The sequence below is a fragment of the Aythya fuligula genome, chromosome Z (genome assembly GCF_009819795.1).
Source record: "Aythya fuligula isolate bAytFul2 chromosome Z, bAytFul2.pri, whole genome shotgun sequence".
NCBI lineage: Eukaryota > Metazoa > Chordata > Aves > Anseriformes > Anatidae > Aythya > Aythya fuligula.
The window spans coordinates 1,946,032-1,966,319 of NC_045593.1; the positions used below are offsets into that span (position 1 = coordinate 1,946,032).

General features: G+C 45.6%; 1 protein-coding gene across 2 annotated transcripts in view; it reads left to right on the plus strand.

Annotated features, from left to right (window-relative positions):
• Window positions 1-20,288, plus strand: part of MYO5B (myosin VB) — a 70,410-nt gene that overhangs the window by 27,410 nt on the left and 22,712 nt on the right. For both annotated transcript variants that reach the window (XM_032206436.1, XM_032206437.1), the window contains exons 13-22: window positions 671-793; window positions 1,995-2,078; window positions 3,216-3,365; window positions 3,655-3,752; window positions 6,475-6,561; window positions 11,397-11,508; window positions 12,391-12,602; window positions 14,385-14,541; window positions 15,586-15,825; window positions 17,887-18,126. In XM_032206436.1, coding sequence (XP_032062327.1) covers window positions 671-793; window positions 1,995-2,078; window positions 3,216-3,365; window positions 3,655-3,752; window positions 6,475-6,561; window positions 11,397-11,508; window positions 12,391-12,602; window positions 14,385-14,541; window positions 15,586-15,825; window positions 17,887-18,126 — 1,503 coding nt within the window. The remainder of the gene's footprint in view (window positions 1-670; window positions 794-1,994; window positions 2,079-3,215; window positions 3,366-3,654; window positions 3,753-6,474; window positions 6,562-11,396; window positions 11,509-12,390; window positions 12,603-14,384; window positions 14,542-15,585; window positions 15,826-17,886; window positions 18,127-20,288) is intronic.

Here is a 20,288-nt window from a genome sequence, read left to right on the forward strand (position 1 = left end):
GCCTAATAAATACTCCAGAGAGGGTGTTTGCATCAATTATAATGCAAATAAATATGTTAAAGATAAAGAAATAAAAAATCTGCATTTATATAGTTGCGTAGTTTAAATATGCACATCAACCTTGCAGCAATAAAACACGCGTAATTGCATAAATAAATGTTTTTTAATATTTATATGTGATCTATATATAACAATTGGCTACGTTCACAACTGGGAAGTATGAAAATAGTTCTGGGATCCCATTTCTCGCCGATGGAGTGGGCAGGAACAGCTTGGCCCTGGGTCCCCTTCTGGCAGGTTTGGGCTTCAGAGAAGCATAAGGAAATATTCATCATCTGCCTCCAGTTGTCCTTCTTGCTTGCCGCTCCTATTTCCTTGGTCATTTTTCTTACAAAGGTCCATATAAAGATCTGATGGATGATCAGAGCTTTTCCTGACTCTGCGCAATTGTTCTGTGTTTTATCAGCTTTGTCCTATCCAATTTTAAACATTGCCTGACTCTTCTCTTCCAACAGCTTTTTCTAACATGAATAATGTGGTGGGACCTTTTTTTTTTATTAAAAATACGTGTGAGTGCTGCTCTTGCAGCGATGCGGGGGGCAGGAGGGATGGGACGAAGCCCCCCCGTAGCTTTTGGGTCAAAGATTTTGGTTTTTCCATCCCCGTTCAGGTTCCCAAAGGCACCGACCAGAACTGGGCGCAGAAGCTGTACGACCGGCACGGGGGCAGCCAGCACTTCCAGAAGCCCCGCATGTCCAACATCTCCTTCATCGTCCTGCACTTCGCAGATAAGGTAAGCGCTGGTGCTGGGGTGCAGGATGTGAAGGGCACGCCTGGAAAGAAGAAAATTACAGAAGCAGCGAGATGCTTTCTTTTTTTGGTGAGAGGGATGCCCAGTTGCTGGTAACCTCGCCGCTGATCCGGATCAGCTTGGAGGACTTCAACCTCTGAGCTTTCTCACTAAGCATTTGTCTCCAGGAGGGGAAAATCCCCTTTCTCAACGCTGCAGTGAAATGAGTTCCTGTTAGGGCAGCTTCCCTGTAATTATATTGGCAGGGGGAGTTATTTTTGAAGAGCAGGAGCTGGGAGCAGAGGGGAAAGGTGGTGGGGAGGAGTGCAAGAGGTGCCCATGTGGCAGGTCCCACCCTTTGGAGGAGAAGATGCTCCTTGTGCACCTCCAAACCCCGGGGGCTGAAGCTTTAGGGTCTCATCCACGGGCTCCAGCTATATTGAAAACCTGGCATGTCAAATCACTCAAAGAAGAATCCTGGCAGCTGGGAGTTATCCAAACACACCTTTGTCTGAAAGGGAAATGAAAGAGCAGCCTGGGGACGTGCCAGAGGAGCCACGCGATGTGCAGGTGCCACAATCCCTTGCAGGAGCTTCTCTGGGGATGTGAGGGGCGCTTTTCATGATGAAGGCTCCTATTTTCCTTTCCTTAGACACGTGATTTTGCACACACACACTTCAAAACCAATATTTCTTTGCAGGTGTCGCCTGTCAGCTTTGTGATAAGTTATTTCGGCTGACTTAAAATGTTATTTTTTTAAAAAGGAAACAAAAGTTTCCCTCTTCCTTCTCAAAACCCTTTGTGTTCCCCCAACCCTCTGCAAGCCGAAAACCAAGAGACCTACGGGAAACGCAGCTAGGAGATCTTTTCGGGTTCATTGATTGACTTGCAAGGAGCCTTTTAAATGAAACGTCCTGTTGAGGGACTGATAATCCTTGCATTTCTACCGCCGGCTTGAGTGGAAGCGCAGCTGCATCCAGAGCAATTTGATGATTTAAAGCAGTCTGTGTTTGTGCAGAGGATTTTGTTGTCATTCAGATCCATTTTCTTTAATAAAAAGCAACCTTCAGGTTCTGTCCGTTCCCCTGCCCTCGGGTTTTTCAGGTGGGCTGTGGGCAGAGCACCTTGCAGCTGCGCTTTTGGGTTTTGGGTGGGCAGATTGCGACCTCTGGGCTTTTTTTTTTTTCCCTTTGTCCCGTGCTAGGTGGAGTACCAGTGCGAGGGATTTCTGGAGAAAAACAGGGACACGGTGTACGAGGAGCAGATCAACATCCTGAAAGCCAGCCAGGTAAGTGCAGCCCGTCGGGGCAGCGGTCTTGGCTGAAGCTTTTGGTGCTGCTGCTTTTCCCAATCAGTAATATTACCAGCTTTACACGTATCGATGACCACGCTCGCTGTCCCTCCTGCACTACAAGAGTTTTTTAGGAGCATTTCAAGCAGGAGTTGGTTCTCGTCGGGATAAGAGAAATGGGAAATGAGAATGGGAAATTGAGAGTTGTCAGCGGCTTGCCCTGGCTCTCAGTGATGAATTCATACAAGGATAGCAAGACGTGCATTTTTCTCATCCACGGGGGCAGTTGCAAGTCTTCTAAAGCTGAAACTGGGCTTTAACGATACCCAAATCAAAAGCTTTGATTTTTTTCCTCAGGAAGCTTACAGCTTTCCCAGGGTAAAAGCTGTGCGTTATTAGGGCTTCCTAGAAACTCCAGGTAACCTGCGGGAATAATTAATGCTGTGTGATAAATCATTTAGCCAGTGCCGAGCTTGCTGTGGTGTCTGATGGGGGTTTGACTGATTTTTTTTTTTTCCCCCCTGCATTTATCTTTGCATTCCCACTAAGGTGATGAGCAGGCAAGGGGGAGCGCAGTCACTTGCGCTTGTCAAGGACTTCAACACCTCCCTGCCAGCAAGCGCATCGCTGATGAGGAGCTCCCACCAAGGTGGAATTGCATCCCGCTAATTAGGAACGCAATTAGCGCAGTCAACAAGAGGGCAGAAAGGACTTTTGATACAGCAGCTAATTGGTTTCGCTGGCGCTGGTCAGCCAGAGCAGTTGAGAGCTGATGTCCTTCGAATTAGGGAAAATGATGTGAATACTGATCGAAAGCATATGGGCGTGCTGTTAGGAGATATTTCAGTCCTCTGTGATTACGAATGGGCACCAGCACTTTTGACTCTGCCCGTTGGGAAGGAAGGATCTGTCCCTTTCGCTTTGGATCGATGTCTTTTTCCCTAGGGATGATGCTCACAGCTGAGCACGGAGGAGGTATTTTGAATCTTGGAATACAAGAATTGCTTTCACTTGATTGCTTTTCCTTCCCTTTCTGCTTTAAGACGGGTAAAACCCATCAAACAACGCATCTCGGGTGGGTTTGTTCAGCAAAGAGCAGTGTCCCGGGTGCTCAGTCCTTGTCTTGCCTTTCAGTACCAGATGGTAGCAGACTTGTTCCAAGACGAGAAGGATGCTGCGTCCGCCACCTCCGTGGGGAAGGGGACGTCCAAAATCAACGTCCGTTCAGCCAGGCCAGTGATCAAAGCTGCCAATAAGGAGCACAAGAAGACGGTGGGGCACCAGGTAACGTGAGCAGGCCGGTCGAGTGAGGAGACTTTCCTGTGACCCATATTGTAGGATGGATCCATTTGGCTGCCGTATTTTGTACACTTTCTAGCAGTTTCTTGGAAGAGCAGACTTGAAACATCTTGACTAGAAGGAGCGGAGACACTGCTTAAAGGCACTGGACTTGTATCACAGTGCTCATAAATTAAGAATAGGAAGGTTCTGCTTTGAGAAAAAGCTTCTGCGGTGCCTTCATCTCTCCTAAAAGTGTGTTTTTTGTTTTTTTGTTTTTTGTTTTTTTTTTCAGTTCCGTAACTCGCTGCACTTGCTCATGGAGACCTTGAACGCCACCACCCCGCACTACGTGCGCTGCATCAAGCCGAACGACGAGAAGCTCCCGTTCAAGTGAGTGGCCTTTTGGATGGGCAAATGTGCTCAGCTGTGAAGCAATGAGAGTGTTTTGGGCTCTCTTTTCCCTTCGTAATTTGGTTCTGTAACTGGAAGGTCCCAGCAGTTTGCTGGGATCTCTCCTCTTGGATTTCATCAAGCATTGGGTGTTCCTCCTGCCCCTGAAATGGAGGCTAAAACAGACCCTAGGAATTCATTTTTACGCTCTGTAGATACTGGGTATGCTGCAGCACATCCTCACTTTGCAATCGTAGGGTCTTCGACGCAATTTCATCTTCAAATTGCTTTGATTTAAATAGTTATAGGAGCAAACACCAGGAAGCAGCAGGGAAAGAAATAAAAATGCGGGGACGAGCGGTGTGCTTGCAAACTGGTTTGTAAAGTGAGCAAAAACGTCTCGGTGCTTCCAAAATAAACGTGGCCAAAGTAAAAAAACATGACTTGCATCAACTTCAGGCAGATTTCCAGGTGAGGGAATAGCTGAAGCAGAAAGCTGCTCTTGATCTTTCTCTGCAGTTCAGAGGCGCATTGCAAGCCGTGAATGCTGCGAGCAACTGGCTGGTAGCCCCGCTTGACCTCTTAGATAATGGATTTGTACCCGATTTTGTTCCCTGTAAGTGCAGCAAAGCCTGGCCGTTGGTACGCGGGGACCTCATATATCTCCTTGTAAAGGCGCTGCCGTAAACTGCAGGTGCTGACATTTCAGAAAGCAGGGTTATAGCTAAGTCATAATCAGGAAGGCATTTCCCTCCAGCTGATGCAATGCAGCCTGAAGGCTCCCGGTGAGCACGGAGCCACCTCGGAGTGCAGGCAGGCCCCAGGAAGCTTCCCCAGCTTGGCTCCTCTCCCCCTGCAAACAGCAAAAGCAGCAGGATTAATGGTTAGAAGATGCTAAGGAACTGGTTCGTGTTTAACAGACTCGTAAGATGATGAGTTAACAGGTCTGGAGAGCACTACCTTAGCTGTCAGGGATTCCAATTTTACTCCAGTTACTTTCTTTAGGCGAGGTAAGGAAATATTTTCCAAGCTTAATAGAGGCTCTGCAAGGAGAACTGGCTTAACCTTTCCAGGGGGTGTTTCAAAGACTCAATTTCCTTACTCAGCTGAACTTTCAGCCCATCCTTCTTCATTTTTTTTTGCCTTTAACTTCCCAATTCGTTTTTTTCACCTGATGCTCAAGATCATATCGTTAGTATCCCTTTGTAAATGTACAAGCTCCTGGTGGTCAAGGTGCAATAAATTGTCTGAATGAACGTAGTTGTGCTTCTAGCACCTTCAGGTTAGCAAGCACCGGGAGGATAATGCTGTTTGTGTCCGAGCAGTGTGTCAGGGTTGTCAAAGCTCAGGATTTTGGGAACGAAGGGCAAGCCAAAACACAGACAGGAGCTGTTCAGGAGGAGCATGCAGGGCTTCATTGCAGAAGCCAAGATGTGCTGGAAATGGTGGAGGATGTTCTGGGTCATTCCTTCCCCATTTACGAGCCAGAACACAGTAGTGCAGGTATCTTATCCTTGGGGTTTTTCTTCGAGGCAGAGCTCTTCTCCTCACCCATCCTGGATTGCTTTATTGACTCTTGCTTCTTGACTCTTCATTGCTCTCGCTGCCACCAGCTTGAGGAATTTGCATCCTTCGCGTGACTGGAATAAAACCATTTGTTCGGACGGAAAACTCACGCCTGGAAAAATCTGGCAAATACTGGGATGGCTGTGAAGGATTCTGCATTTCATAGGCACTTGTGCTGAAAAATACACGGTGCCAGGAAGAATTAAAGAAATGAAGCATCAGCGTTGCTGCACTGAGCTAGCATTGAAGTGGTATCTTGTAGCTCGCAGAGCACTTGATGTTATATGTTCATTATTCACTACAAAAATGGAGACCTTCTTATCTGACTAAAGCACAACATTTCTCAGCTTATGGGAACATGTTTTTTTTTTTTTTTTTTTTTTTTCTAAAATGAGATAATTGAGCCTGGAGAAGAGAATGCATTTAACAGCAGCCAGGTTTGTGGTGGAAGGACAGGAGGCAGTGGCCACAAATTGAAATAAGAGGTTGAGATTGGAGGTTCAGACAAAAAAAAAATTGCTTGTGCAACCTCTGTCCTTCGAAGTTTTCAGTCCTTGCCTGCATAAATCCTGAAGCAACCCCGTTTCTGATCCTCACCCTCCTTCTGGAAACCCAGTGCAGCTCTGAGGGCTGAAATATCTTGAATTTTCACGTGACCCCTACCAAAGCCCCTAGTCTAGAACATAAAGATCGCTCTTCATGGAAAACTTAACGGTCTCCAAACCCATGGGACCTGTTACCTACTTGTTTTTCATTTGGAATTTAATATATCCGATTTATTTTAGAGTTGAATTGGCTTTCTTTCTGGAAATATCTCATCGTCCTTATCGCAAAAGCTATCCACAGATACATGATTTTCTTCAGCCTCTACACCAAGGACGAAAGCAGAGCTTTCTTCCACAAATTGGAAACTAATTCATGTCCTCTAAAGAGTTAGTGTCAAGCTGATTGAAGTAATAGTAAGTTTTTTCTCCCGGCATAATGCACCAATGGGTTGTAAAGGACTGAATTTCCTAATGTGCATCGTGTGCTCAAAATTTGACGTATTGTAAAGTATTTTCTCTATTTTTTCTGTATTTCAACATTTACGTTTTTGTGATTGATGGCGTGGGTTGCCTTCTCACCGTGCTCATCTCCATCCTTCGTATCGTTGCAGGTTTGACCCAAAGAGAGCAGTGCAGCAGCTGAGAGCTTGCGGCGTGCTGGAGACCATCCGCATCAGCGCCGCTGGCTTCCCCTCCAGGTACCGTGCTGGGATTTCGACGTGGTGCTGGGCTGTTGGAGTGCTTTGCTCAGCGAATTTATCCAGGGAAAGGGAGCAGAAAACGTCTGCAGGAATATTTATATTTTTCTCTGGCTTCAGATATCTGCTACCATAGTCATTTCATCCAAAAAAAAAAAAAAAGAAGTGAAAAATAAAATTGATTAGAGTTGCAGAGAAAGAAAATAAGGGTTGACAATTATTATTGCAGGGTTTCACACAGCACGTCCAAAGTATATCGGGCTCGAAAGCCTTGCGTCTTCAAAAAGAAAGGTTACGGGAAGTGTGGCTCTTGCTGGTTGTGATGTGAAATTTGAGAGAGGTTTTTAGGGCCTAATAAATCAGAAAAACATAAACTGTAAATAATGCCTGAAAGCGGCAAGGGCGAATAATTCTAAAAATGCATCAGTAGCACTTTAGTGCCGAGCAGCTTTGTGTTAATGTCAGCAGAGCCATCAGCCCTTTTGTGTGGAATAAAAGAGTTATAAATACGCCTGGCAAGGAGCTGAGCGTGATGGTGAGTGCCACCAGAATTTCCACCCCCAGATTTAGGAAGGAGCATGACGATTGCCTCCCATCTCCCGCAGTGTCACAGCAATGGGGATCGTCTCTTGAGCCCTGAAATCCTCAAGGTGTTTGTGGAAGTTGCTGTTAATTTATATGATCCTAAACAATGTGATCTCTGAGCTCCTGTTTCTTTTTTTAATTTATTTATTCCGTCCTTCGTTAAAGTAGCTGTGGGGCCAAATCTGGCTGGCTGTCCTCTTGTGGTGGAAGCCCTAAGACTGCTGTGGCTTATTTTAGAAGAGGCCACGAAGGCAGTTTTATGTCTTTAGGTTTAATTTTCCCAACGACTGATAGCATTTCTCCATCTCTGCCACGAAACTCCGGGTAGCTCAGACCCTATAGCGCTACAATCGACGTGTGGTTAGTAACTGGAAAGGGGGAAAGGAGAATACAGCAGCACCTGGAGACCAGCCAAGGTCTATTTATGACAAATACTTGACCACTGTGAAGAAAAATTCAAAAGGGACCTCCAGTGCGAGCTGTTTGTGTGCTTTTGGGTCCGCTTGTATGATTTTGGCTATGGGGTCTTTTTTTTTTCCCAGGACACTATGAGTACAAAACTCTTCCATCACTGCAACTTGTCAGCTGTTGTTCTTTCTCCAGGGGAAAAAAAAAAAAAAAGAAAAAAAAAGGTGTAAATAGCTATTTCAGCTTTTTGGAGTGACCTTCTCAAGATCAGTGTTTGGGATGCCTCAAGGAAAGATTTTTCTTTGTTTCCCTGTTTCCACAACATAATCGTACACGGAAACAGCTCTACGCTACATAAAATGTTCACTTTGGACTCTGGTAATTGCTTGTTCATCAAATTCTGGCCTTGAAAAACCCAAAAAAGGAGTTTATACATTGAAAAGTTTGTCTGTGAAGGCTATACATTTAGATCCCTTAAAATAATCCTGCAAAACTTGAAACCGTTGTGAGATTTTCTTTCACTCAGGTGTCTGTAATTCACTTTCAGAGCAAGAGATATTTTTTTAAAAGAAGCTTTATTGGCGAAATGGGAGAAAATGTCAATTTTTTTGTCTTGTAGTATTTACATCCAAGTGACAGGGGTGACTTCTGAGATCGATGGGGCTTTGGGTTGGAGATCTCTGGACAAAGCCACCTTCTGCAATTACTTCCCACTTCTCCATCACTGTTATTTATGGGTTGAAGAGCTGAATATTTTGAGGCTTCAGTCATCTTTTACCCAGTTCCTTTGATGAAAAACAAACCCAACAATATTTTAATACAGTTTTTAGCCTTCCTCGACCCGCATGAGATGTGACAAAGTTCCTCTGAGAGGCGAAGCCTCGTGCTCTCCACTTTGGGCACGCCTGGCTTTCTTTTCTCATTTCCACGGTGCGCTGCATTCGGCAGCTATCGCAAGTAAATTGCAAATGTATTATTTGGCTTGAAATGGTACGCAGCAGTTAAGAATCGCATTTGTTAGCATGCAGAGATAGGACACTGATGAATGGACTGTCTTGGATGTGTAGATAGTCTATCTGTCATCATCTTTCAGGGGCAAAGCATGGAAGATGTCTCTAGTATAAGCCATTTGTCTTCTTTTTGTAGAAAAACTAGCCACATAAAGATCAGTCTATCGAAAATGAATTGGTGCAGATCTCCATGAAGAGCAAAATACTCCTTTAAACGTGTTTTTCACTTGCTTATTAGCAGAACTCTCAATCTTCCTGCTGGTTTCTGGTCAGTGCTGCAGGAAAAAGAGTTGCTTTGAATAACATTGAACCATCGCAGCCTCTCGGAGATGCCGGTATCGTACTCGTTAGGTAGGATCTTGATTGCTCAAGGATTCCTGGCGCTTGGCCGCTTCCTTTGGTCGCTGGAGCTGCCTGTCAGATGCTGCATCTTTGTAAGAGCTCGGTAGGAAATCACAGCTGCTAAACTCTGCAAACATTAAACAGCCATAATTGGAATGTTTCATGGGCGTCCTTGTACACAAAATCATTTTTTTTTTTTTTTTTACAATGTGCCTTTAGCCATTTTACAGTCTTTTCAGGGAAACAAATCCTGTAAATGACTTTGGCCACCAGCAGTTCTGTTTGCACACTCCCCCCAGTCCCAACAAAGGTAATATCTATAGTGTTTTTCTTCCTCATTCTGCTCTTTGAATACCTTCCAGATAATTTCAAGCAATGCCAGCCTGCATGCTTTAGAGCTAATTGAAAGGCAAATCTATTCCGCTGCAGTAAACAAGGCGAGAGAAATTTTGTCCCTGCATCGGTTTCCAAAATAATTTTGAGTCCAGTCTTGCCTCAAATATTCCACCCCCGTGCCCCCAAACACTCTTCAGTTCCTACAGAAATTGAGATATCGGCCACCTCCTGTGCTGCTTCCCCTATTGACCCCTTCAGCTCCTCTGCTCCCAGGAACAGCCCATTCGCTTTGCACCCCCTTGAAATTCACCGTAAAGCCTCCAAGTCTCATTCTTCAAGCCACAGATACAGGATTTAATTTGTGGCTTGCATTATGCTTTATTTCATCTGTTTAATTCCAAGACGTTGCTGGGCTTGTTGACCAAGGCTCCAGCTCCTGGCTAAACCAAACAGCCTCCTCGCTGCTCGAGCCCCAAAGAGTTGTTTTTTTTTCTCAGGTTTCAGCTATTTTCCTGTGTCCTTCCATTCCTTTTAAAAAAGAGGAGGGAAAAAATAATCAACATGTAAAAATATGTACAGAAGACCATGGAGAAAGTCCACATCACCCAAAGCAGCAAGTTTCAATACTTCTGCACAAGAGAAACCTCTCGTAACATTGGGGGATCACGTTCGTTTTCCTTGAAGCACGTAGTTGTAAGGTGATTTTATGCTGCTTTGAAGCAGAAATGGTTTAACCAGCCACGTTGCATCGAACCTAAGTGCTTTCGTTGTTTCCTTCTGCGGGGAGAGCCCGAAACAGCGCCTGTGAACCTCTGCAGCTTTCCTCTGCTCATTAACTGGGACTGCAGATACCGTGGTGCAGCTCCTGATGGACCACCTGAGCTCGGCACAAGAGCTTTTCCCTTGCTATTCTGTAGACACTAATTAAAATGATGTGGAACTCAGGACTGTCATCTCCTGTTAAATCAGCCGGGATGGCAGGAGCAGCCTTGCTGTAGCAAGAGAGAAGCAGTTTTACACCACAGAGGCACGACGTGTGGCAGCAAACCTCTGGGACGTGTGGCTGGGGTGAGGTAGGGCACCGCAGGATGCTACCAGGCAATCTTAAAAAGTGAGTTACAGGGCCAACGTGACAGATGGAAAGGAGTGGAAAATCACTTTTGACCACCACGTGAAGCGAGAGTGAGCAGCTCTGAAGACAGATCCTCTCTACGGTGATTTATGAACTGGCTTTGAGGAATTTCTGCAGGTGTCTGAGTTTGGGTTACGGGTCTCTGGCTAGTGAAAACCCAATACTTGCCCTCATTTGGGGGTTTGCCCATGCAGAATAGGGTGAAACCTCCAAATCTGGCTATGCCAGAGCTACCCAGAGCACTCTGAGCTTGGGAAATCCTCATTTTTCTGACGCTCATCACAACTCCCCTCTTACTCCAGTCTCTTACCTTGTGCTTTAGGTACGATGCGAAGGACTCTAGCTTTTTGCTGTTGCCATGTTCTTTGAAAATGGCTTTTTTTGCAGTGTCCCTGTGCAGGAAATTCATTGTTTTTATCAGTCTGGCTTTCCTTCCCTGCTGAATTTTCTGGACAAATGTGAAACTACTGGTCATGTGTTTTGAAATATGTGCTATATTCCCCCCTCTCTCAATCCCTAGAATATTTTATTTTGGTGAAGTGGACAAAAAAAAAATAGAATTAAGTGGAATAACCCCCAAATAAATGCATAGCCAGGGCTGCTGGGCTGAGTAGGAGATGTTTCTGTGTATTCTTCTCATTTTGGTGATGCTGTTTCTGCGGCCATGAGGGTGAGGTTCAGGCACACGAGTGGTTTCATTGAGTGAGGGCATAAATCAAGATCTCTGCAGTTCACTCCCATCTCCTTTCAATGTTCATTTGCGTGTTTTTTTTTTTTTGGAAATAACCATGGGTGTACTTGACAGGGCTGGAAACACCTAGTGTTTTAATTAAAAACTCAGGGTTTGAGGGGTCCATAACTCACTGTGTTAATTTGGAGGTCCATAACTCACTGTATTAATTTTCTTTCTCCATTGCTAATTACACGGGGTTGTGTGAGTTTCAACCCTGACTCCAAATGCTTTATTTTTTAGGAAACGATGCCTGTCGCACAGATTAATCCTGCCTATCTCTTGCTTTCAGGTGGACCTATCACGACTTTTTCAATAGGTATCGTGTTCTAATGAAGCAGAGAGACCTCTCAAAGAATGACAAGAAGCAGATCTGTCAGACCCTGCTGGAAGACCTCATTAAGGTGAGCTGGGACTGAGTCTTTAGCAGCAATTTTTACAGCACAGAAGCTCGTGGCTTTGGTATTTCTGGGCTGGGGGAGTCCAGAGTCTGCCATGACTGTAGGTGAACCACTGCCCATCTCCAGAAATCTCATCCCCCAACCTCTCCTCCTGTATGTGGCTCGCCACACAATAACTTCTTGATCTTGATGTATGGGAGACTCCTAATAGCCACTTATATGTTGAAAAAAATAATAATTATCAATTGGAACCTTTTCACTTTACATATTTAATCAAAAAAGTTATTGTCACGTCTCACCAACACCTTACTACTCAGATTCATGTGCATTATTTTAAATTGCAAATGTGCAGACTGTTGAGGAGCCCAAAATGCGTGCAGAACCTTTGGCAAGTTTTAATTTTTCAACCCTGCTTTCCTCATAGGATTTTGAGGAATTTACTCGCTTGGGTTCCTCTTTCTGCAGAGGTTGTTCGCCTTATGCACCAGGCGTTTTGCTTCTCAGCTGCGGAGTCATTTGCAGCATGTGCAGAATTTTGCAGATTTAAGCCCTAATTTTTTCTGTAAAATAAACCTTTTCTTGAAGTCTCCTGCACTTGCCTTGCTGTGTAAATAAACGCATTCAAAATTTGTGGAAGTTAAGATTGAATCCTAGTGCTTCATTCCTCAGTGGGTTTTTTGGAAGCTGAAATTGTTTGGAGTCTGATATTATGTTTGTTACCCAACTGAGAAGAGACGTTAGCTGATAAATTTGACTCCAAATTTTGTAACCTGTATCTAATGAGCAAGATAGACTAAAAAAAAAAAAAAAAAAAAAAAAAAAAAAAAAAAAAAAAGAATCATGTTTGCCTTAATTAAATTTAGTTTCCTTTATGCTTTTGAAAAGGATCCAGACAAGTTCCAGTTTGGACGTACCAAGATCTTTTTCCGTGCAGGCCAGGTGGCATATCTGGAGAAACTGCGAGCGGATAAGTTCCGAGCTGCCACCATCATGATTCAGAAGACGGTGCGGGGCTGGCTGCAGAGGATCAAGTACCAAAGGCTGAGACGGGCTGCAATAGCGATCCAGCGCTACGCACGCGGGCACCTGGCACGGAGGTGAGTGCTAGGAAGCCCTCCAGGGACCTTCCCTGGTAAAAGAGGGGTTTGAAAACATTTCTGGGCACTCGTGTGGCACGCGGAGGTACCACTCTGGTGAAAGCTGCCGTGCCAAATTCACACTCCTGGCCTCAACCTCTTCTGCTCTTATTAAAGGCCAGTGATCAAAATTCCCAGCCTCCAACTGTATTAATTTAATTTCTGGGTGCTGGGCCAGGGTAATAACGGAGGCAGCTAGGTTATAATTGGATGACTAAAGCACTCTGAGATATTTAGGTGGGAGTGTTTCACAGAACTAATATTTTTTTTTTTCTGGAACTACCACTGGCAAATGGCATTTGGACTGGGTAGCGAGCACTTTGCTAATTGGTATGCGCTCATCTTCTGCAGGGACCAGGCTTGTGCCTCCTTGGTACCCAAGGGGAGTTCTCGGAATTGATTTACTGTATTCCTCGTAATGAGAAAAATCACTCCAAATCACTGGCGACGGGGCTATTTACAGTAGGGCATGAGAGAGCTGGAAGTTTAACTCTCTGCGTGCAGGAATTTCAGGCGTCCTAGTGCTGGGTTTCCGTAAATAATGCTGTGTTGGAGAGTAGTGCTGATAGCAAACGTGGGGTGGGTGTGAGGAGGCAATCAAGCACTTTTTTTAGCATCCCAACACATGGGTCACTGGGCATCCGTGCCCCTCGTTCGCATCAAGCACTGCTCTTCTCCCACATCCAGAGCAGCACTTTTCAGATAGGAACAGGGAGATTGGATTCAGGGAATGGGTTGGGTTAGAAGAGACCTTAAAGATTTCCTATAAGTCACTCTGTATTTTGGAAGAACATCAGAGATGCCATTTAAATTTGCTCTATTATTTGTGCTTGTGAAAGGGACTGGAGAATCTGGGGATGAGAAGGTCTCAAATGAGCAAAGCTGGGCAGTTTGGTGACCTTTATTTAGAGCTGAGCAGAGATGTTTCTAGCTCCTAAAAGTCCACGTGCTTCTCAAGGCTCGTGGACCTCTTGGTGAAAGAGCTCTTAACTTTGAAGTTAAAGCAATTGAGTCCCAAGCAGTAAGAGGAAGGTTGGCAAAAAGGGGAGCCACAAAAAGTGGCTCAAATGCCTATAAAATCCTTCATGCTGAGAGCAGTAAATGAATCATAAATTCGGCAAAACAAGCTAATTATCGGATTAAACGGAGGTTTTATGGGCATTTATTAAGCTGTGTAACAGCAAATTGAACACGAATTCAGTCGGAGAAGGGGAGCAGCATGTCGCCAAGCTGACCACATCCCTCATTATTTACTCTGTATGAATTGCTTGGGGTTCTGCTCTTGAATGTCGCCAAACCAGTGCACACCGGCTTAAATGTCAGATCAATTTGCTGCACTTTTCCTGGAGCTGGTAGATACCCGGCGTGTTTTATAGTTCTGGAAGTGGCGGAGCCAACCTGGGCATTGATCGGCTCGAGTATTTCATGCAGAGAGTTCAAACTCAGGGAAAAGCTGCAAAATGTTTGTTTTTAATGCTGTTGATGAATAAAGAGGTGTGTGATTTCTGGTTCTGGTGCACCCAGGAGCCATGAACGCTGTCTGATTGCGTACAAGTTCCCATTACCCTAACGAAGACATGCTCTCAGCTTCTCTTTTCTTAGCCTTACTGCTGGGGTGGTCTCTCCTGAACACTACCAAGCTACTTTGGGACAAAAGGTTTTCCTCACCATAAGGTTTAATACTCGTTGTGACAATACAGGGAGTTTATTTTTGATTGCTAACCTTTTCCCCGTGCTTTGCAGGCTTGCAGAGCACCTGAGGAGGACAAGAGCTGCCATCACCTTGCAGAAGCAGTACCGAATGCTGCGCATCCGCCGAGCTTTCCAGAGGGTCCGCAAGGCAACCATCACCATCCAGGCTTTTGCTCGGGGCATGTTTGTCAGGAGGATTTATCGCCAGGTAGGGCTCCCCAGACCGTCTTTGCGTTAGAAACAAGTAGGAAAATCCTTTATATTTACCTCCACGGCGCTGCACAGCGATTCATTTGCAGTGGACGTTTTGATGTTTTAATAAGCCGACCGCCTCAGGTGTTTCTGGAGCGCACACGTTGATGGCATTGCCATTTAAAGCAGGGAAAGCAGAAAACGATTTTGGCAGCGGCACCTCCGAGGAGAAGCTAAATGAAGTTAGTCACACAAATGCCAGAAGGCGTTGTGGAAAGCTGGAAATGTCATTCGATCCAACCCGTGCTCGGCAAAAACTTCCCTGTCAAGCAGAAGTTGTGTCGGAGCCGTGCTGCAGGTGCCATTTCCAGTACGACAGGAAGACTGGTGGGGTCTGTCATCGAAGGTGACAAGTCGTTTGTTGATAGAAATCCCTCTTTAATTGTTTCTCTCCATTAGCTTCCTGTGTTTAGCCAGGAGCTGGAAGCACAGCAGCAGAGGTTTAATGACAGCCAGTGTTACGGTGACAGCCCATCTCTATACAGAAACTGAGAACAGCTTTGGGAAATCCTCTGCCCACTTTCCAGACCCAGCTTTATGCTGATTGTCACCGAGTCTTGTTATGCCTGAGTGGGGGGTCACGGGGATGCTTGAAATCAGAGGCAAGATGAGCCAGGAGGGGAGAGCCTGGTCCTGGAGATGATGGGGTTACACAGATATCCCCTAGCCACCCACCAGGATCCTATTTACCCTCTTGTTTATGATTATTTATGATTGTTTCAAGGCCAAGAGGGTCTTGAGTCGTTCAAGCAGGGTGGCTCCTAAGACTCAGTGTCACAGAAATTGAAGTATCCCTTCCTGGGTATAAAATAAAATGCAAAATAAAAGCTCCTGTCTCCAGCCACCACCTTTAGCACCTACCGGGATGCTCCTACTTGGAGGACAAATCCTTTTGAAGGAATTTGGGAAGTGCTGGGTGCTGCGTGGCTGCCAAACAAGAACCGCTGCCACCTTGCGGGTGCCTTTTCTCCCCTGATTTCTCCTTGCTTGTGTTTTAAAGGTCCTCGCAGAGCACAAAGCCACCATCCTCCAGAAATACGCCCGCGGCTGGCTGGCCCGCACCCGTTTCCGACGGATCCGAGGTGCCACCATCGTCCTGCAGTGTTATTACCGGCGCAGGAAGGCCAGGCAGCAGCTGAAGGCGCTGAAGATCGAGGCCCGCTCGGCGCAGCACCTGAAGAAGCTCAACATTGGCATGGAGAACAAAGTGGTCCAGCTTCAGAGGAAGATCGACGAGCAGGTAGGTCCCGAGCCGCGTTGGGGCTGGCATGGGCCTCCTTCCACTTCGTGCCTCTCCTTTTTTCCATTTCTGGGAAGGATTTTGTCTTCCCACGAGGTTTTGGGAGGCCAACGTGGTGGTAGCGGCCTTCTCCTGGCCAGATATTTGTAAGGGTAGGGTGCCACCATGCATGCCACTTGGATTTTGGGTCTCCACCTCGTGTCTGAAGAGCACAAGTTGTGCGATAATGGTTGTGTGAGCTGCCCAGAAGGAAGATAAAATCAGGAAACTTGGAAAACCATCACTCGAAAAGCCACACCAGCAGCTTGGAAACGCGTCGGACAATTAGGATGCGTCAGGAACCCACACCCATCACGCTCAGTTTCCTTGCAGCCTTAAATCTCTCCCATCCCCGTACGACAGTTGAGGTCCTGCGATGAAGGAGATGAAAAATGACTGTGCGTTGGCTCGGATACTGCAGAGTCAAGCCACTTGGGGGATTCTGGCCGCTTTCCTTGCTTGTATTAATTGGCCACAGCGTGTGCGCCGCAGTAGTCTGACATTTAAACTGCAGGGTTTAATTTTCAAATGCCTGCTTGCTTGCTTAGGCTTTGCAGAACTGTAGCTAAGAAGAGGGAAAAACTTGGGCAGAGGGTTTGCTATACGCTTACGGGCCAGAAATCTCGTTGATATGCCTCTGCTTCATTTATAGGTGGAATTAATTACCTTTTAATCTTTGGTTAAGGTTGGCTTTACTGAGGGGGACTGTGAAAGCAACAGAAAGGGAAGAAGGCATGGAGGGCTTTTAAGCAGGCAGAAATAACGGGCTGGGGCTCATCTCCATCTCCCTCAATCTCTGTGCAGACGGTTTTGAAGGAGGTACTTTGATGCTTTCTGCGTAACTTCTGCAGGAAAGCTCAGTATTACTCCCGACGGCCTGTCCAGCGAGCTAATTTTAACCTCGTTTCAGGGATGACAGGCTTCCCTGCGATGCTTTGGAGGTGCTAATGAGAAGTGGTGCAGCAGGATTTAATGTCAGCGTGCTGGATTTTGTTTCCCGGCAGCAGCGAGTTTTGTTGTGGCATGTTTTCCCTGAATTTCCCCTATTTCAGTCTTTGCTGATCTATAAACACAACCTTTTCAAATAGCCATTAGCTTTTAAGAAAATACATCGCAGGTAACCCGCAGAGCTGCAGTTGTACCTTTATCTGACTAGCCGTGGAAGAAAACGTTTCTATTTCTGCCTCTTTAGCTCACGCATGGATAGAGATACGCCGTGCTCAGTGCGTCCCTGAAGAAGAGAAGATCCTTCTTCGCAAACATTAAAACCTATTATCATATATCAGCCGCTGCTCGCACACTGGGCCTGTTTAATTCAGCTTCTAAATCATGTGAGGGACTGTTGCACACACGAGGAAGGATTAAATCTGTTTTCCTACAGAATATCCCAGTGAGAGGGGGTACATTGGGATGTTTTCCAGGGGCCAAGGGGCTTTTGCTGAATCCCCTTTGCTTAAGGAGAGGGACAGGCACTGAAGCACATATGGATGATGAGGAGAAGACCCTATGTAGACCTGGAAGATAAAACTCTCTACTTTCATATTTGTTTTTCTTAACCAGGCTGCACAGTTCTTGGAAAACTCTGTTGTTCTGGGACTAATGGGGGCCTTTGGCTCTGTTGCAGAGTGCTTCTTGCACTTGAGTTTGTGTTCTTGCTTATTTGAACCCCATGAACACCTTGAAAGAGGACGAAGTGGTAGCTCAAGATCTGTCTTTGCTGCTTTACTCCTTGGCCTGACCAGTTAAAAAAAAAATGTATTTCAGGAATTCTCTAGTCTATTGAGTTTTATTATTTTATTTTTTTTGAAGGAAAAGGGGAAAAAAAAAGTCACAAATGGGTAATTTTTAACTGTTTTGCCTTCTGACTTCTTCGCCTCCACGTGGCACGAGCCTTCCATACAGTGGCCTGAGCCCAGTCCTTTACGACTACTGAAACCTTTCAAAAAGAGAACTTTAAAAGCCTGATTATATTTTTTGGCTGGTCTTGCTTACGGTGTTACTTTCTTCTTTTTTGGGCCGCAGAACAAGGAATACAAACTTCTGAACGAGCAGCTCTCTACCCTCACGTCTGCCCACTCCTCTGAGGTGGAGAAGCTGAAGAAGGAGCTGGAGCAGTACCAGCAGAGCCAGCAGGGTGATGGCAACCAGCTCGTCAGCCTGCGGGAGGAGATGGAGCACCTCCGGCTGGAGCTGGAAAAAGCCCACGGCGAGAGGAAGGTGGTGGAAGACAGCTACATGAAGGAGAAAGACTTGCTCAGAAAGGTGCGTGTGTTTGTCGTGTCCTATCTCGTGTAGGTCCCTTGCAGGTGGTCATGCAGGTGAAAGCTTTGCAAATCTGAAGGGGGAAAGCCTTAATTTTCTGTCCTTTGAATAGGAGAGAAATCCTTCAACTAGGTGAAAGAGAATCCAATGTGGAGAGTTTAGTTTTTTTCAAGCAAAAAGTACAAATGCACATTTTACCCTGAATTACTTCACCAGTTTTCTGAAAGACCTTCACACCCATGCTTGTCACCTGAGGTGTGGCTTTAATTTCCTGCTGGAAATAATTGTGACTGCTCGATTTAAATGAATGAGCCTTCTGCAATTGTAATTCCAGAACAAATGCTTTTCTCGTGACAACCTGAAGGTGAGTCGCTTTGAGGTAGGGGAAAAAGATCTGGGATTAGGGATCACCTCCCTCTGTCTGAGGGCACTTTTTGCACGTGTGCTTGTGCGTTGCCCCCACGTTGGAGGATGTGGACTCGGTGGTTTTCTTCTCTCCAACCCCAGGCAAAAGGATCCTTTTTGTCCCGGGGCTCAGTTTGTTAGCTTAGGCTTTTAGAGCCTTGTTGTGGTTTAACCCAGCTTGCTCACCCTCTCCCCTTCCTCTCTGGGATGGGGGAGAGAAACGGGAAAGTGAAGCCTGTGAGTTGAGGTAAAGACAGTTTATTAAGACAGAAAAAAAATAATAACAATAATAATAATGATGATAATAGTACTGCTAATAATAATGTGTACAAACAAGTGATGCACAATGCAATTGCTCACCACCCGCTGACCGATGCCCAGCCTAACCCCGAGCAGCCACCCCTCACCCCTATCTATTGTTCCCATGACCCCAGATGGGATGGAATACCCCTTTGGGCAGTTTGGGGTCAGCTGTCCTGGGTCTGTCCCCTCCCAGCTCCTGCTGCACCCCCAGCCTGCCCGCTGGCAGGACAGAGCAAGAAGCTGAAACGTCCTTGGCTTGGTGTAAGCACTGCTCTGCAGCAATTAAAACATCGGGGTGTTATCAGCACTCTTCTCATCCTAAGCCAAAAAAACAGCACCCTACCAGCTACTAGGAGGAAAATTAACTCTGTCCTAGCTGAAACCAGGAGAAGCCTGAAAGGATGTTTTATTTTGAAGGCGATGCACTGGGGAAAACCGGCTTCTTTGGTCTCAATTGCAAATCCCCCTCCAGCACTCAGAAGAAAGGTTGTTTTAACAACTGAAGAAACGCTTTCAAAAAGCAGAAAACCAAAGCAAAAGCTTTCCCTTCTTGCAGCAGTGCCTATGGCTGAGTAAATACTATGTAGCTTACCACGTTGATAAATGGTTTAATTATAAACCACAGCGGTTGTTTCCATTTCTAACGAGGAGTGCAGGCTCCCAGCTTTGACGTGAGCTTCCAATTGCTCCCTTCAGTTCCTCAGCAGTGGGAAGACCTGAGAAAAAGCCAGGGAAATGTTGTGGTGATTGCTTTGCTATAAGAAATGCATTTCATGCCAGCAGTGCCCTGGAAATGGCTGGCAGCAGGAGATGGGGCGAGCAGGTTTGTGGTCCTGTGCTGGAATAGTTTCAAAAGTGATGCTCAGAGGCTGGATCTCACAGCTGGAGGTCCAGACCCTGGAGGAGAGATGGTTTTAAACCTGCTCAGGAATTTGATCACCTTCAGGGATCGGTTTCTCATAGAAAGATGGGCAGGAGGTGCAGAAGGCACTGGTGTCGCAGCAGGGCTCTGGGGCAAAGCTGTAAAAAGGGTCCAATTTTTTGTCCAGTGTTGTCTTCCAACCATCATAACTTTGTCTTCTGGGTAAGAGAGTTCATTATCAGCACATCCTAGAGAACACTTATAGAATAATCCCATCATCCCTTATCTTTTCCCTGCTGGGATAAATGAATCGAGTTCTTCTCTGTGCTATTGCAGCATAGGTTTTCCTTTCCTTTGTGTTATGGTTCCTCTCATTATTTTTTTTAATTTCTTTTAAGAATTCTTCTGAACTTGAAGGCATCAAAGCTGATCTAATGTCTGCCAGGGCATTTATTCGAAGTGATACAAGAATGAGGGGATAGAGTTAAGTTGTTGGTGCAAAAATCATGATTAAAATCATGCCTTGGTTTCCACCATTTAAAAAAACAGGATTTTTGCATACCTTAAAACATCTTTTCTTCACTTTCTCATT